The sequence below is a fragment of the Pistacia vera genome, unplaced genomic scaffold (genome assembly GCF_008641045.1).
Source record: "Pistacia vera cultivar Batoury unplaced genomic scaffold, PisVer_v2 Contig123, whole genome shotgun sequence".
Lineage (NCBI taxonomy): Eukaryota > Viridiplantae > Streptophyta > Magnoliopsida > Sapindales > Anacardiaceae > Pistacia > Pistacia vera.
The window spans coordinates 211528-228979 of NW_022195282.1; the positions used below are offsets into that span (position 1 = coordinate 211528).

At 31.2% G+C, this 17452-nt stretch overlaps 2 protein-coding genes across 5 annotated transcripts; both read right to left on the minus strand.

Annotated features, from left to right (window-relative positions):
- Positions 1-752: 752 nt before the first annotated feature.
- On the minus strand, positions 753-4803 carry LOC116116248 (E3 ubiquitin-protein ligase MIEL1-like). 2 transcript variants are annotated; one of them, XM_031402357.1, is made up of 11 exons: positions 4445-4803; positions 4263-4319; positions 4137-4169; positions 3947-4024; positions 3732-3775; positions 3572-3612; positions 2669-2751; positions 2494-2585; positions 2341-2410; positions 1583-1621; positions 753-1486 (listed from the first exon to the last, which is right to left on the minus strand). In XM_031402357.1, exons 1-11 carry the CDS (start codon positions 4610-4612, stop codon positions 1364-1366), a joined length of 828 nt encoding a protein of 275 aa, XP_031258217.1. In that variant the 5' UTR covers positions 4613-4803; the 3' UTR covers positions 753-1363. The 2 variants fall into 2 exon arrangements, with proteins under 2 accessions (XP_031258217.1, XP_031258209.1); XM_031402349.1 differs by having other exon boundaries at positions 767-1421; positions 4445-4800.
- Positions 4804-6308: 1505 nt separating this feature from the next.
- On the minus strand, positions 6309-13532 carry LOC116117185 (membrane-anchored ubiquitin-fold protein 3-like). 3 transcript variants are annotated; one of them, XR_004125925.1, is made up of 5 exons: positions 9625-10018; positions 9356-9470; positions 8747-8928; positions 7020-7729; positions 6309-6505 (listed from the first exon to the last, which is right to left on the minus strand). XR_004125925.1 is itself a non-coding variant. In XM_031403223.1 (5 exons), the coding sequence occupies exons 2-5, from the start codon at positions 9409-9411 to the stop codon at positions 6450-6452; spliced, it is 465 nt and encodes a 154-aa protein (XP_031259083.1). In that variant the 5' UTR covers positions 9412-9470; positions 9625-9887; the 3' UTR covers positions 6309-6449. The 3 variants fall into 3 exon arrangements, 1 of the variants encoding a protein (XP_031259083.1); XM_031403223.1 differs by having other exon boundaries at positions 7487-7657; positions 9625-9887; XR_004125926.1 differs by lacking the exons at positions 8747-8928; positions 9356-9470; positions 9625-10018 and adding exons at positions 12809-12990; positions 13418-13532.
- Positions 13533-17452: the final 3920 nt, after the last annotated feature.

A 17452-nucleotide genomic window follows, 5' to 3' on the forward strand; every position in this document is an offset into this window, starting at 1 on the left:
GGCAAAAAAAAAAAAGGTGGGGAAGAGAAAAAGTAAAGTTCCAAAAGGGCAAACAAATATTACTGTTAGACTGTTTGTTGTAAATGCATAAGCATGATTTAAGAATTTATGAAAGGGTCTTCTACAGTAAAGCTTAGATTATGAAATCTCATGAAATCTGCTGTTGATTTGTACACCAAAAGCTGATAATTAATGGTGTGGGGGCGATGCTCGCTACTTTTCTTTAAAGACAATGCTGGCAAGTGTCGCAGCCCTTAACAGCAGAAGCGGTCAACCAAATTATTCATTATTATTCAAAAGGGTTGCCTACTTTTGTTTTATCATTAATCAATAATATTATAATTATAATTATAGCTCACATGTATCATTCACGTGCTCAAATCTCAACTGTCCTTTACAAGAATTTTGTGAATCCTTTCATGAAAGTTCCAAAGTCTAAACCTTGTAGTAAAGCAATGTATGAAAATTTTCTCAACCAAACACCAGAAGTTTGCGTTAGCATCAACCTCCCTCTCTATTAAAATTCCCTCTCAAATTATGTAAAACAAGACAAGCAGCCGGTTACACAGATCCATCAAATTAAATCTTTCAGGAAATTCATCAGAGCAAGTCAAGCACTTTCAACTGCCACGCTCAGCCTTCTACTTTAGCACACTAAAAATAATTACACAGAATCGCCAATATATTCCTAAGGTATACAAGTTTTGCCATCACAAATGCTACAATCACTGATAAACCAACATTACTCAACAAATTAACAAGGTAACAAAAGCTTTGAATGCGAAACAAAATTAACTACATGAAATCAAGCCATGGTTGACGCAAATTTTGTAAACCAAATTCTTCCTAGTATATTGCATAATGGAACTTTTAAATTTGGTATATCTTACATACCAGAAATTTCTCTTGTTGAACCCAAATCCTCCAGTTACATATGAACATGGATTCTCTCAATCTAAGCTTTTAGTTAGAATACACATTAAACTTGTCATAGACAATAATGAAAATGAATAAGAAAATTAAAATACTTTCATATGTTGCAAGATCTTCCTAAGAGTTGGTGAATTCCAATCAAGAGATGACTCCAAGTCCGTTAAATTAAACTGCATATTTTCTGCTGCTCTTGTGGGCCTTTTCCTAGACAGGGGATGCAAACTATAAAAAAAAAAAAAAAAAAAAAAAAAAAAATCAATATACTTCTTGCACAAGAGGTGCACTTTCTTAACTAGAAACTTTGAAAAGAAACATGTAAACTCCTCACAATTGAACTGATTGACTGACTTTAAAAATTACTAAACATTTTCAGGGTCTGGTTCTGAAATCCTCCGGGTGTTATATGAGTTACACTGCACACACTTGTGTCCTAAAATGTGAAAGGGGGCTTTACTGGTACGGTTGCAGTCATTGCAGAGGATTGAAACCTGAAAAACACCCAAGCCACCCTCTGAGCTGTTTGATATAATACCGATTCACTTGCAGGTACAATCTAAAAACATAAATAAACAAACAATGCCGGGTGATCACAGCATGTTTGTAGCAAGCCAAAACAATAAAAAATGAAAAGCATGGATGAAGCTATTACATCGTACTGATACTCCTCAGGCATCTTATTAGCTTCCATCTGTCAAAAAGAAACTACATAAAGTCAATATTGTAGTAAACAAAAGTAGTAAAGAGACAATCATCCATCCAAGCAAACTAAGATATCTCAGTAAGACCCAGTAAAATCAACTCTTCAATATTGTCTCAACTACACACATAGCATACTAAATAGTTTTTTACGGTCAAACAAATTAGGGAACGTGGATGGAGATACTGAACACACAAAAATATATTGTTCAAGATGCACTAAACAAATAAAGTCTTTTACCTTTTTTTTTTTTTTTTTTTAAGGAAAACAAAGTCATTTACTTAAGCTCAAAAAAATAAATACATAACCTTTTAACAGCTAATTTAATTCAGTAGTTAAAGCTTAGTCCACTGCAACTCATGCTTAACCCTTCACAAGAACTTGAAGAAAGACATACTTTGATAGAGAGAGAAAGAGGATTATAAGACAACCCTTGAACTTGATAAAGAAAATGCATCACTGTTTACAAGCAAAGCTGTTCGAGATGAGGGAAAAGTCTCACTGTTTTTAAGTAGGAAATACAGTTTCCATCATAATGCATGCTGTATACAAGTGGCACGAGACAATTTGTACAATAGCACTTGTAAATGCTTATTATTCCAACAAGAAGGCATGACACAAAAATTTGAAGTTCCCTATTATGTTGTCAGCAAATTAATTTATGTCGACCAATTCGTAAAAAATTAATCTAAAAGGAAAATATTCCATACCTCCATATCTAACAACCGCCAATAGTCAGACATGTTAAGCACTGTCTTGGAGCAAATAGGGCAACGGTACCTGGCCAAAAAAAAACCCATATTATAAACAGCACAGAACAATTAGATTCTTCCAATGAATTTGAAAATTGATCTGAAGTTTACTGGTTTTGTTTAGTCATTTCCAAAAAGCAATCTGTATGCATTGTGTGCCCACATTTCATAACTGTTGAGTCTTTAACCGAGTCAAATAGATACTGTCAGCATAAAACAGTATTGTTAGGCTGATAAAATTCCGTCAACAGCAATCAATCTGACAGACAACAGTCAAACCACAAACCTCGTAACAAACAGGGCAGTAGTTCTTCATGGAGTTCTCCACGCACACATGATCATTGCACACACTGACTGAATAGCAAGATCCTGTGCTCTCACAATATACATTAGAAAGGGAAAGAAATCTACAAAAGGACAGACACCAACCCACCGCTCTCTCACACACTTAACTCTTAAAATGATACAATGACATAAAAAACAGTTTTGCATGCTTGCCTAGAAGACCAAAACGATAAACAGGAAAATATAATTAATTTATCATCTAAAATCGCAACGTATATAAACAATCAAAGGATAAGCAGCATCACGGCTAAAACTTCTAAATACAAACAGTTCAGGCTGTGGACTTGATAATAGCTTTATTTTATACTATTAGTGTATACACAGTTCAGGATACTAAAACCTTGCAAACAACCACTAGTAAAAAAGCGAAAAAAATTTGTTATTAGCGTATTTCCAGAAATTCAATAATAAAAGTTCTATCAAGGCATTTCCAGATTTCTAAGAATTCCTGAGGCTTCTAGGAATATTCAAGAAGAATAAACAAAAGCTTTTCTTGGAACAAAAGAGAATAATATTAATGAGTAAAAAGAGAGTGGATAAAAAATCCACTAGTTATTAGATCTCCCCTATTCTTCTTATTTTACTAAAACATGTATAAGAAAGAGTCAAACGAAATTATTAGCTTCAATGATAAATAGCTGTCTTAAATTGAAATCTTGATATCCTACATGCCTGAACAAATACTCTGAAATCAATGTCAGTTAAAGAAGGGAAAAATCATGGCAAAGTTTCAGTACACTTTTTTTTTTTTTTTTTCCTACCAAACTAAAAGGCCAAGCCAGGCCAAAGATGTGTGCCGAATGGTGATATATCAATGTGCTAAGAAGGTGAAAAGATGGCATACCACACTTCTGACAGTGAAAGAATTCATCACGGCCACCAACTCTGAAACCATAACAAACAGCATACGACAATTCATCACTTAGTTGAAGGCATGAAGACAAAAATGCAGAAACAGATTGACGTGGATATGAAATTAGTGACAATATAACTGGTGAACTAACCTACAAATCCCACAATCATCACAATGGAACTGTCCCTTTGAAATCTGCAAAATTAAAACTAAGCACGTGAACCAAAAAAAAAAAAAAAAAAAAAAAAAAAAAAAAAAAAAAAAAAAGAACCACGAAAATAAAGAAAATAAATCAACAATGACCAAATATAAAAGTTTGATTCTAGAACATTTAACTGACCAAGCACTTGAAACTACTTAACTTACATCATCATCATAGAATTTGCAAATATTGCAAAAATATTCACCCATTTTCACCCCACAGTTGACACAAATTTGAGCAACCTACAAACAGAAGAAGAGAAAGAAAGGAAAGGACATAGTCCTGCCTAAGATATTGGATAAACGAACAAAAGGGTAAGCAACTATGGGGTAGACGTAGATCCCAAAAAAACACCTCCTGCTCGGTATTGCAAAGTGAACAAACAACCTGGAAGACCAATTTGAAAAACATAGGAAATAAGCAATTTATCACACACATACATGTGAATAAAATAGAACAATTAAAACCAGGCATACATACTTGCTTAACATTTTGCCTGACAAGCTCGTGATGATCCTTGGGGTCGCTTAGCGAGTTCTAAATCAAAGACAAGAAATCCCACAATCGAATAAAATACCAAAAAGAAAAAAATCCATCAATTAAAAAAGAAAAATAATTGAGAGGTAAAAAAAAAAAAAACAAATAGAGAGAGAGCGAGTTACCACGGCCTCTTTATGGCAATGACGACAGGGAAAGATCTTATCGCAACAAGGAGCACGGATTTTGCATCGTCTCCGATAGTGCTCGCATCTAAGGAAAAGAAAAAAATTATAACACAATGAACTAGAATAAGAAGAAAATTTTCTGAAACATAAAATAGGAGGAGGCATAGGTTAGGGTTTATTAGTCTTGACCCGTATTGTAATTTTCCGACATCATGTTTTGCGGTGTGAGGATGCACAGACTGTTCTTCTTCCATCAATAATGTAACGTTAATGGCGGAGAGGAGCAGAGAGAAGAGAGGGGAGGACACGACAAAGCGGCGAAAGATTGATAATCTCCTTGGGTTTTGTCCTTCGTAAGCTAATATATTATAGTATTAGCGGGAGAGAGGCAAATCACTTATCACGTGGGATTAATACCACCAACCCACTTGGCTTCCTACACGTGTCTTTATAGTGTTACAACTTACAACTTAGGAAGCTAGCCTTTCAACTTTATTAAAATATAATCTATTGAATATTATTTTGATATTTTCATTTCGCATCGTTTAACATTATGATAAATTAGACTTAGTTACTTTATTTATTGAGTATTCAACTTCTCTCAACTCTCAACATCTAACGCTTTTGGCTATGGGACTTACATTAACAAATACATAATAATAAATCATTATATAAAAGAAAAAATATTTTCTTCAGATTGGCATGGTTAGCACTAATCGCTGATAATGAAGTCTTAAATTAATAAAGCAATTACAATTTACAAGTCAACTTTGGATGATGTTATCTGATGTAGTTTACACCCTTTCCTTTGTATTTGGAGAAGTTTTAAAAAATCCAATCATCTTTCCAACTGATTTCTCTAAAGAATCACCTAATCAACAGAAAAAAATTCGACCACAGTTATTTTAGTATGTGCTGTAAAGACATATTAAGATTACCTATGAATAAAAAAATTATTAAAATATATATATTTTTTAATCTTTATAAAATGTATCAAAACTCAAAAGAATCAATGATGCGCCGGAAGGGCATAGGGATAAAACAACTCCTCTCAATTGTTCAAGGAAAAAGAGAGTACCGGAATCCCGAGAAGCATATACACTCCTGAGACTTCATGCTTTTATCTCAAGGGAAATCTAAAACAATATCACTCCCATTATCCGCTAAAAAAAAGGACAAAATTGAAAATTCCATGCTTTACATATATATCAACAAGCAAAGCATGTGTATATATAAAGCCGGAAAAGATACAACTATCGAAGGTTATACACCGAATTTATGCACCGAATGACATGACAAAATCCTAACCNATAAAACAACTCCTCTCAATTGGTCAAGAAAAAAAAGAGTACCGGAATCCCGAGATGCATATACACTCTTGAGACTTCATGCTTTTATCTCAAGTGATATATAAAACAATATCACTCCCATTATCCGCTAAAAAAAAGGACAAAATTGAAAATTCCATGCTTTACATATATATCAACAAGCAAAGCATGTGTATATATAAAGCCGGAAAAGATACAACTATCGAAGGTTATACACCGAATTTATGCACCGAATGACATGACAAAATCCTAACCGTCGATTAATATTAAGTTAAAAATTAATCAACGGTTAGGATTTTGTCACGTCATTCGGTGCATGAATTCGGTGCACTACTTCGGTGACTGTAGCATTACTCATATAAAGCACAAGGAAGAAGCATGGGATGTGGATACATCCGAATCTGCATTCACCTGAACGGTAAAGGCATGCTGATTTTGTTTATCCAAGAATGATGGTAACATGAACAACACTTAAAACAATCACTATAACAGAGGCAGCCTACATACATGTTTGGGCAATTAAAATGTAGAACAGACTTATCATGAAGTGAAGTAAAACAAATACAAATCACACTCAAGCTTGCATACACGTATATGGCAATTTGAACATAGCAAAAGTATACAATGTTAAATGCTCATTCCATCTCGTTAGGCCACAAAGCATTCTTCCCAACTCAAAGGATAGTACATGAGCACGAATTCTGCTTCTGCATCTCTTCATGGTTCTTGTCTGCATTTCACCATAAGGAGGAATGTCAATTCATCTGATGGTAGATGTAAGAATCTTAGTCCAATCAATTGGAGCATGCATATCAATATCACGCAAAATCATGACTAGATAATACTAATACGTGCCGAATTATCAGAAATAAGGTCATCACCATTATTGCCAACAACAATTACACTGGTTCTCTAAAGGCATAAAAAGGAACCAGCTTAAGTAATTTAAACAACTACTAAAATTCAAATTGAGTCAGGACTCTTGACAACTTGATATTTGATCACTCAACTGAAGAACAGGATTTGTTTCCTACACAAAATGCTAGCTATATTCATTGTCATATGGAGCTCTTGGATTTATAATTTGGAAATACTTGTCAAAGAGATTGAACCTAAAATCTTAAACTGTTCTACGAAGTGCCAGGAACCACTAACTCAATGCTAAAGAATTTGTAATCTTCTCAGTTAAACTAACAATTCAGTCCTTTTAATCAGTTTTTCACTCTACAAAGAGATAGCTTTACCTTTGGTGAACAGGAAGCAAACATCAATTTTGGGATACTGTAATATAACAAGGATGACATCCAGGTATCTAGTGGCTGATTGTAGGCGATCTTAATGAAAAATAAGAACTCCTGAAACCAGGTTCATGGAATCAGGAAAGAATCCATGTTATTTTTTTTCCATAAAATAAAGCAAGCCAACAACAAACAAGCATACAGAATACAACAAAGAGAAACATTAGTCCACATCCATTTTACACATTTGCATATATCTCACAAGGATTCTTAAATAACCTAAAGACCAGTCCAAAAGAAATTTAAATGCAAAAGGAATTGCACATAGATTAAACTGGGCAAAACTTAATGGGAGACAAGACAATCTTATACAGACTATATCCTTTCATGTGCATGATGGACAACCCAGAAGCTGAATAAATTCCAAAATAGATTCTGCTTATCAGATATAAGGGATGAGAAACTAAACAAACCTCTCTTCTTTTTAGCTAAAGGAGGCTGTATGACGACGTGCATGGTAATGACACCATTAGGAAGGTCGCCCATGGTAACTCTTGAATCAGCCAATGTCTTGTTATTCTCCAAAACTTTACCAGCATGTATAAGTTTTACATCATTTACTGACTTGGGTGTGATCGTTTTATCTGAATATGCAAAGATCCCATAAAAAACTTGGATGGAGAAATACCACCAGAAAAAATATGAAAACCTAAATCCTGTAATTTTGCATTCACACACATGTACATAGCCAGCAACAACCATAAAATTATTATTTAATTGTGGAAATGCCATGTCAGCTTCATATTAGAGAAGAAGTAGTCAATAATTTCATCTGTTAATCCTTATTTAAGTTTGAATTTGTCTTTTGAATTGTGTGATCTTTATTGTGAATTTGTGTTTGTATTTTGAACTTCTGGTATCATATCTGTTACCTGGACTTGTATATATACCTGTGATGTTGAATAAAAAGGCAAGCAGCCAAAACACTTTCTCCTCACTCGTTTCTGCTTCTATTATAGTGCATGCGTACATATATCTTATAAATTGAAAATAAAATTTTCATTCCAAAACGTCATACAAGATAAACTTTTGATCTAATAATAAGGATCATAGGTGAAGGGCATACAAGAATGAAAGCAAGAAGACAAACAGACACAAGATGGCAGCGTTTCAACGATTTCAAGTCTAATAAAATAATAAATCCACGATAGGATGGCAAGGTTTATAAAAAGTGTGTTAAGGCTGATTCTAATGCATAAACCTTATCAGACTAATGGAGTTTTTTATCGAGATCTTCAATAGGTTTTGTGATTGACGTTAAGTCAAGTTTATATGTTGATTTAGTGATTGTGCGGCATGATTTTCTTTTATTAATCAGGGTTATTCTGATAATTTTGATATTTGTTGGCCATAAGCTGAAATTGCGTTAATGAGTATTAAAACAAACTGAAACAGGAACCCAAAGAACCTTGGTTCAACATTATTTATTTCTGTTATTGGGTTATTATGTGTGCTAAGAGCTTTGCTCACAACACTTTCTTTATAGATAAAATAAGACAAGGAATCCAAAGAAAGAACATAGCACATAGACATAGTACAATCATTCTCAAATCATGTTCAGGTCAAACAGTAATCGAGACAAATGCAATAAAGCCAGTTCACTGAGTCTGAACACTCTCATTTAATCAACAAAATAACCAGTTCATGAGTAAACAGCAAATGAGAGTAATAACCTTGAGGCCACTCAGCAACTAGCCTTTGCTTGAGAGTTGCAACAGAGGTAGATGGTGCATAAGTACTATGGCCGATATCTGTTCCATCATAAATGCGGAATTTAAGCTCAACACGTTGTTCTCCTTCAGCCATAGTGCCTTTCTCGTTTTCCCAGCTTGCAAAATCCAATGAAATACAAAATCTACAGATCCAGACCCAGTCCCAGCCACAGAATTCAGTCACAAGAATTCACATACACAACTTAAAGCCAAGATTCATGCAACACTTATCTGTTTAGCTTTCCAGAAAATAGAGCTAAACAACAGAATAACGAAAAGTTCTATAATTCTTTCCACATTTTTTTTTTTAATAAAAGATACAACTTACTTTTCTTTCTTCAATTAATATTTTCAAATATAATCTTCTTATCATGTTTCTCTATCCATCACTTCTTAACAGCCTACAATTGAAAAATTAAATTTCATTTCTAGCATGACCTAAATTGCCAAGCAAACAGTTCGTCCCTTCTCCAAGATTTTGACTGTAAATCGGGAAATAAGTAAACAACAACTAAAGTCAAAGCGTATAGAAAAGAAACATGAATTTGATCAAAATTCGTTTAAACCAACCTCTGTGAATTTGATAAAAAGTTTGTTTGGAGTGAAAACATGCAAGAAAAGTACATAGCCAAACCAATCCAACAAACACTTCATATGATCCAATCACTCTCCGCTCACTCAATTCCTGCAACAAAAACAGACTGTCTTCAACACCAAAAAAACCTAATTATGAAATTTCAACAAAAACCAAATTCCAGAAATCCAATCTCAACCAGACATCCAAAATCAAGAAAATCAATAAAAGAGAAGGTAAAACAGTTGAAAATTGGAAATAATACCTAATCAAGAAGCCATAGATTGAATTAGGGTTCACAGTCTTGAGCTACAGTGTCGGTGCTCTGTTACTTGTTCTGTTAGTTAAATTTCTTTTCACGATCTTTCCTTTTTCTATTTTTTCCGTGAAAATCTGGTATCCGTCTGCATGATAAGATGTGGAATTTATTTATAGTTAGGGAGTCGGATTGTGTAGCCTCGCCAAAGCGTGAGGCTAGAGAGTACACAGATTATAACGAGCCACGTCAAGTTGTGGTTGGTTGCTTATTTTACAGAATGACTAAATTACCACCTTATAGGCGCCTGGCAACTTGTGGGTGGGGAAACGAAACGGAGCCCCATCATATCGCGTAGTAGCCTAGTAGGTACATGGAGATCCTACGGCGTGACTATGGTGTAGAAACCGACTTTATGAGGCCGTTGGGTGACTTTGGTCCACTACAGAAATTGTATAGAAGAATAAAAAAGCCGTTACTATTAGTTGTTAATACCCCCAAAAAAGGGAGGGTAGAGAAAAATGGCTTCTGTCCACGTCACACTTTCTTATGGGTACAAATTTAGTCTTTTTCGTTAAAAAAAAAAATTCATATTTTGTAAAATTAGATTCTTTATTTACACATATTTCAATTAATTTCTCGTAACCTTAAAACTATCGATCGAATAAGAGTTACAGTGACTATTTTATTAATATCTGAAGGGAGATTCGAACTTATATTCATTTTTAAAATAAGTTCAACTTCACCCAAATTTTAAAAATTTATTAACACTTGGTTATTTATTAGTGATTAAACATTATTAAAAATGTAAATAATACTTGACGTGTTTGACGAGATACGAAGCAGTCATATTTGGCACCAAAGAAGAAAATAGAGAGGGAGAGATAGTTGCAGACAGAGGCGAAGATGGCAACAAAGTTGGGTTGGGTGTTCGTGTCATTGTCGAATAATATTTATTGTATATTTGGTCCAGATACCAATTTGCTATTTCTGTAAAGCAAAGAAAGAATATAGTGAAGAAAATGGTGACTTGACATGCATGATATAACCCACCAGAGGCAGACAGCGGCACCTCAGGTGGCACACTGCCACACGTATAGGTGGGAGAGCATACAGAAGTTCCAAATTTTCAATATCAATATCAATTTCACTTTTTACTTTTGCTTATGCATTCTAATGAGACTAGATTTTGTAATAAGTTTATCATTGCTAAACATGTTATGCTTATTATAATTAAAATTTTTTTTCATTTTTATATTTTTGGATTTAGTTTGGATGAATTTTTTTAATGGTAATCAATAATAATATATGATACTTTTATTTTTCTTATTATATAATATGTTTGTATTTTTTTTCTTCCAAATGTCATTAATAATTAAATATATAAGTATATGACATTTTAATTAAAAAGTAATAATTATTAGATACATAGCATGACAATTTAATAACATAATAGATTATATAATCAAGTGATATAATATAGTAATCCAATAACATATAGCTTCATATTTTTTTAAAGTAATCAATATTAAATATTATAAGATAGAATTTTAATTAATAATAATAAATAAGTATGATAAATTGATAAACATAACATATTGTATAATCAAGTGATGTAGCATAACAAATTTAATAATATAATAGCTTAATTAACCTAAATTAATCATACATTTGTATTGATCAATATTACAATAAACCCTCATACCACTATGAATTTATAGGTGTTGATATAAAATATCATGTGAACGTAATGATAATATATAATAAATATTATATATATATATATATATAATATATATATATTCTTATATCTATATATAACAATTAATCACACATATGTATTGATCATATATATAATAGACTTTCATTCCACTATAATTTATGGGCGTTGATATAAATATATATGTAAACATTTACAATATATGATAATTTATGTAATAATAATAAATATATGATAACCTATAATTTTGATAATTTCATAACATATTTAACACATATATATAACAAATTAATCACACATATGTATTGATCTTATTACAATAGACTTTCATTCCACTATAAATTTATGATTGTTGATACAAAATATATGTAAACATTTAAAATATTTATGAAACTTATGTATGATAAAAATATATGATAACCTATATTTTGGTAATTTCATAACATATTTAACCTATGATTAATTATGTATGATAATAATTTGTATACACAATCTCACATTATATATAACAAATTAACACATTATATATAACAAATTAATCACACACATATATTGATTATATATTATAATAGACTCTCATTTCACTATGAATTTATGGGTGTTGATACAAAATATTATATAACATTTAAAACATTTACGTAATTTATGTAATGATAATAAATATATGATAATCTATCATTTTGTTAATTTCATAACATATAAACATATTTAATTTAGGATTAATATATATATGATAATAATTTTGTACATACTATATAGTGGCATGTTCACTCCTTGGAATCCTTTGGTTGTGCTGTAAGTCTATGCAAAATGCAAATTCCTTTTGTTTGTGTCATGTTTGATATGAACTAAATTTTTTTTGAACGATTTATTGTTCTGTTTAATTTATTTTGAAGTTTTATTATTTATGATGGTTATTTATTTTAATTTATTGAGTTTTTTATTGATTTATTTAAAATATAAATAGATAGGAGTTGATTATTTTCAAATGTTGTTAAATGGTTATGAATTATAAATTGTTGCATATTTGTTTTTAGAGCATGAATTGAAAAGTTGTTTGTATTTTTTTATTCGACATGTATTCGAACGAGTTATTCGAACATGTATTACAAATTATCGAACGATTATTCGAACAGATATTTATGAGTTAGTTGAACGAGTTAGTCGAACAAGTTGTCGAATGAACACGAACGGATCCGAACGAACACACAACGGCTTTTTGTTAATCGATGAACACGAACACATATTCTGTGTTCGCACGAACATGAACATCGAACATACTTATCGAACGATTTTCAAACGGGCTTGTTCGTTCTTTTTCGGTTCGATTGCAGGCCTAGACATTCTCAAATCATGTTCAGGTCAAACAGTAATCGAGACAAATGCAATAAAGCCAGTTCACTGAGTCTGAACACTCTCATTTAATCAACAAAATAACCAGTTCATGAGTAAACAGCAAATGAGAGTAATAACCTTGAGGCCACTCAGCAACTAGCCTTTGCTTGAGAGTTGCAACAGAGGTAGATGGTGCATAAGTACTATGGCCGATATCTGTTCCATCATAAATGCGGAATTTAAGCTCAACACGTTGTTCTCCTTCAGCCATAGTGCCTTTCTCGTTTTCCCAGCTTGCAAAATCCAATGAAATACAAAATCTACAGATCCAGACCCAGTCCCAGCCACAGAATTCAGTCACAAGAATTCACATACACAACTTAAAGCCAAGATTCATGCAACACTTATCTGTTTAGCTTTCCAGAAAATAGAGCTAAACAACAGAATAACGAAAAGTTCTATAATTCTTTCCACATTTTTTTTTTTAATAAAAGATACAACTTACTTTTCTTTCTTCAATTAATATTTTCAAATATAATCTTCTTATCATGTTTCTCTATCCATCACTTCTTAACAGCCTACAATTGAAAAATTAAATTTCATTTCTAGCATGACCTAAATTGCCAAGCAAACAGTTCGTCCCTTCTCCAAGATTTTGACTGTAAATCGGGAAATAAGTAAACAACAACTAAAGTCAAAGCGTATAGAAAAGAAACATGAATTTGATCAAAATTCGTTTAAACCAACCTCTGTGAATTTGATAAAAAGTTTGTTTGGAGTGAAAACATGCAAGAAAAGTACATAGCCAAACCAATCCAACAAGCACTTCATATGATCCAATCACTCTCCGCTCACTCAATTCCTGCAACAAAAACAGACTGTCTTCAACACCGACAAAACCTAATTATGAAATTTCAACAAAAACCAAATTCTAGAAATCCAATCTCAACCAGACATCCAAAATCAAGAAAATCAATAAAAGAGAAGGTAAAACAGTTGAAAATTGGAAATAATACCTAATCAAGAAGCCATAGATTGAATTAGGGTTCACAGTCTGGAGCTACAGTGACGGTGCTCTGTTACTTGTTCTGTTAGTTAAATTTCTTTACACGATCTTTCCTTTTTCTATTTTTTCCGTGAAAATCTGGTATCTGTCTGCATGATAAGATGTTGAATTTATTTATAGTTAGGGAGTCGAATTGTGTAAGCTCGCCAAAGCGTGAGACTAGAGAGTACACAGATTATAACGAGCCACGTCAAGTTGTGGTTGGTTGCTTATTTTACAGAATGACTAAATTACCCCCATATAGGCGCCTGGCAACTTGTGGGTGGGGAAACGAAACGGAGACCCGTCATATCGCGTAGTAGCCTAGCAGGTAGTTGGAGATCCAACGGCGTGACTTTGGTGTAGAAACCGACTTTATGATGCCGTTGGGTGACTTGGGTCCATTACTGAAATTGTATAGAAGAATAAAAAAGCCGTTACTATTAGTCCTAAAAACAGGGAGGGTAAAAAAAAAAACAATAATACTATATTTATAAAGATTTTCATATAAAATTAAGTGATAAAAAATAAATAAAAGAGTAAAATAAAAAATTAAACTTATTAAATTTACTCTTTTATTCATTTTTTATCACATCACTTTATATAAAAATTTTTGTAAAAATTTGTTGTAAGTATAGTATTACTCAAAGAAAAATGTATTCTGTCCATATCACACTTTTTTATGGATACAAATTTTTGTCTTTTTCGTTAAAAAAAATCATATTTTATAAAATTAGATTCTTTATTTTATTTTGTATAAGTAGGAGTGTCTGGACTAGTTTAAACCTTAAAACTATTGATCGTGACTACCTTATTAACATCCGATGAGATATTCGAACTCAGATTCATTCTTGAGATAAGTTCAACTTCACCCAAATTTTAAAAATTTACTAACACTTGGTTATTTATTAGTAATTAAACATTATTAAAAATGTAAATATTATAGTTTGATAAATACACCAAAGTTTTATACATACAAATCACAATTGATACTTGACGTGTTTGACGAGATACGAAGCAATCATATTTGGCACCAAAGAAGAAAATAGAGATGGAGAGATAGTTGCAGAGAGAGGTGAAGATGGCAACAAAGTTGGGTTGGGTGTTCGTGTCATTGTCGAATAATATTATTGTATATTTGGTCCAGATACCAATTTGCTATTTCTGCAAAGCAAAGAAAGAATATAGTGAAGAAAATGGTGACTTGACATGCATGATATAACCCACCAGAGCCAGACAGTGGTAGGGCTACAAACGAACCGAACAATTCACGAATGTTTGTTGTTCGTTCGATTACTGTTCGATAATGTTCGTAAATATTTCGATATTCATTCAATAATATGTTCGATCGAGTTCGAACAGGGGTTGTTCGTTCGATTATGTTCGCGAACACTATATGTTCGATTGATCCATCCGTTCGCGAACACTCGTTCGATTGTTCATTCGTTTATGTTTGAAAAACATGTTATGCATTATTATAATTAAAATTTTTTTTTTCATTTTTATATTATGTTTGATTTAGTTTGGATGAATTTTTTTTAATGGTAATCAATAATAAAATATTATGATACTTTTATTTTTCTTATATATATAATATGTTTGTATTTTTTTTCTTCCAAATGTCATTAATAATTAAATATATAAGTATATGACATTTTAATTAAAAAGTAATAAATTATTATGATACATAGCATGACAAATTTAATAACATAATAGATTATATAATCAAGTGATATATAATATAGTAAATCCAATAACATAATAGCTTCATATTTTTTTAAATGTAATCAATAATTAAATATTATAAGATAGAATTTTAATTAATAATAATAAATATAGTATGATAAATTGATAACATACATATTGTATAATCAAGTGATGTATAGCATAACAAATTTAATAATATAATAGCTTATTAAACCTAATATCATACATTTGTATTGATCATATATTACAATAAACCCTCATACCACTATGAATTTATAGGTGTGAATAAAATATACATGTAGACAGTAATATAATATATATAATATTATATATATATATAATTATATAATATATATATATATATATATACATAATTAACAAATTAATCACACATTGTATTGATCATATATTATAATAGACTTTCATTCCACTATAAATTTATGGGCGTGTATATAAAATATATATGAAACATTTCCAATATTATGTAATTTATTTAAAATAATAAATTATAAAACCTATAATTTTGATAATTCATAACATATTTAACACATATATATACAAATTAATCACACATATGTATTGATCATATATTACAATAGACTTTCATTCCACTATAAATTTATGAGTGTTGATACAAATATATATGTAAACATTTAAAATTTTATGATAACTTATGTAAATAAATATATGATAACCTATAATTTTGGTAATTTCATAACATATTTAACCTATGATTAATATATGTATGATAATAATTTTGTATATACCAATTACACATTATATATAACAAATTAACACTTATATATAACAAATTAATCACACACATATATTGATTATATATTATAATAGACTCTCATTTCACTATGAATTTATGGGTGTTGATACAAAATATATATAAACATTTAAAACATTTACGATAATTTATGTAATGATAATAAATATAATATCTATCATTTTGTTATTTCATAACATATTAAACATATTATTTTTATGATTAATATATATATGATAATAATTTTGTACATACTATATAGTGGCATGTTCACTTCCTTGGAATCCTTTTGGTTGTGCTGTAATGTCTATGCAAAATGCAAATTCCTTTTGTTTGTGTCATGTTTGATATGGAACTAAATTTGTTTTGAACGATTTATTGTTCTGTTTAATTTATTTTGAAGTTTTATTATTTATGATGGTTATTTATTTTAATTTATTGAGTTTTTATTGATTTATTTAAAATATAAATATAGATAGAGAGTTGATTTATTTTCAAATGTTGAATTAAATGGTTATGAATTATAAATTGTTGCATATTTGTTTTTTAGAGCATGAATTGAAAAGTTGTTGTATATTTTTTATTCGAACATGTATTCGAACGAGTTATTCGAACAGGTATTTACAAATTATCGAACGAGTTATTCGAACAGATATTTATGAGTTAGTTGAACGAGTTAGTCGAACAAGTTAGTCGAATGAACACGAACGGATTACGAACGAACACGAACGGGCTTTTTGTTAATCGAATGAACACGAACACATATTCTGTGTTCGCACGAACATGAACAATCGAACATACTTATCGAACGATTTTCAAACGGGCTTGTTCGTTCATGTTCGGTTCGATTGCAGGCCTAGACAGTGGCACCTCAGGTGGCACACTGCCACACGTATAGGTGGGAGAGCATACAGAAGTTCCAAATTTTCAATATCAATGTCAATATCAATTTCACTTTTACTTTTGCTTATACATTCTAATGAGACTAGATTTTGTAATAAGTTCATCATTGCTAAATACAAATTGATTTATTGCAATCTCTTGTACAATTCAGGCTGCAGAAGAGGTTGGAATGATTAGAAGGTAATATTTAACTGGGCAGGCTTGATTTATGAGAAGAAGATAGGTTTGCGTGTTGTGATATTCCCTGAGTCATCTCTCCACCTTCAAAATTTGTGCCTTTCACCTTTATCAACAACATTTATATCTTTGTCATATATCATCAAGGAATCTGCCCATGGATATTGATGAAAGCAAG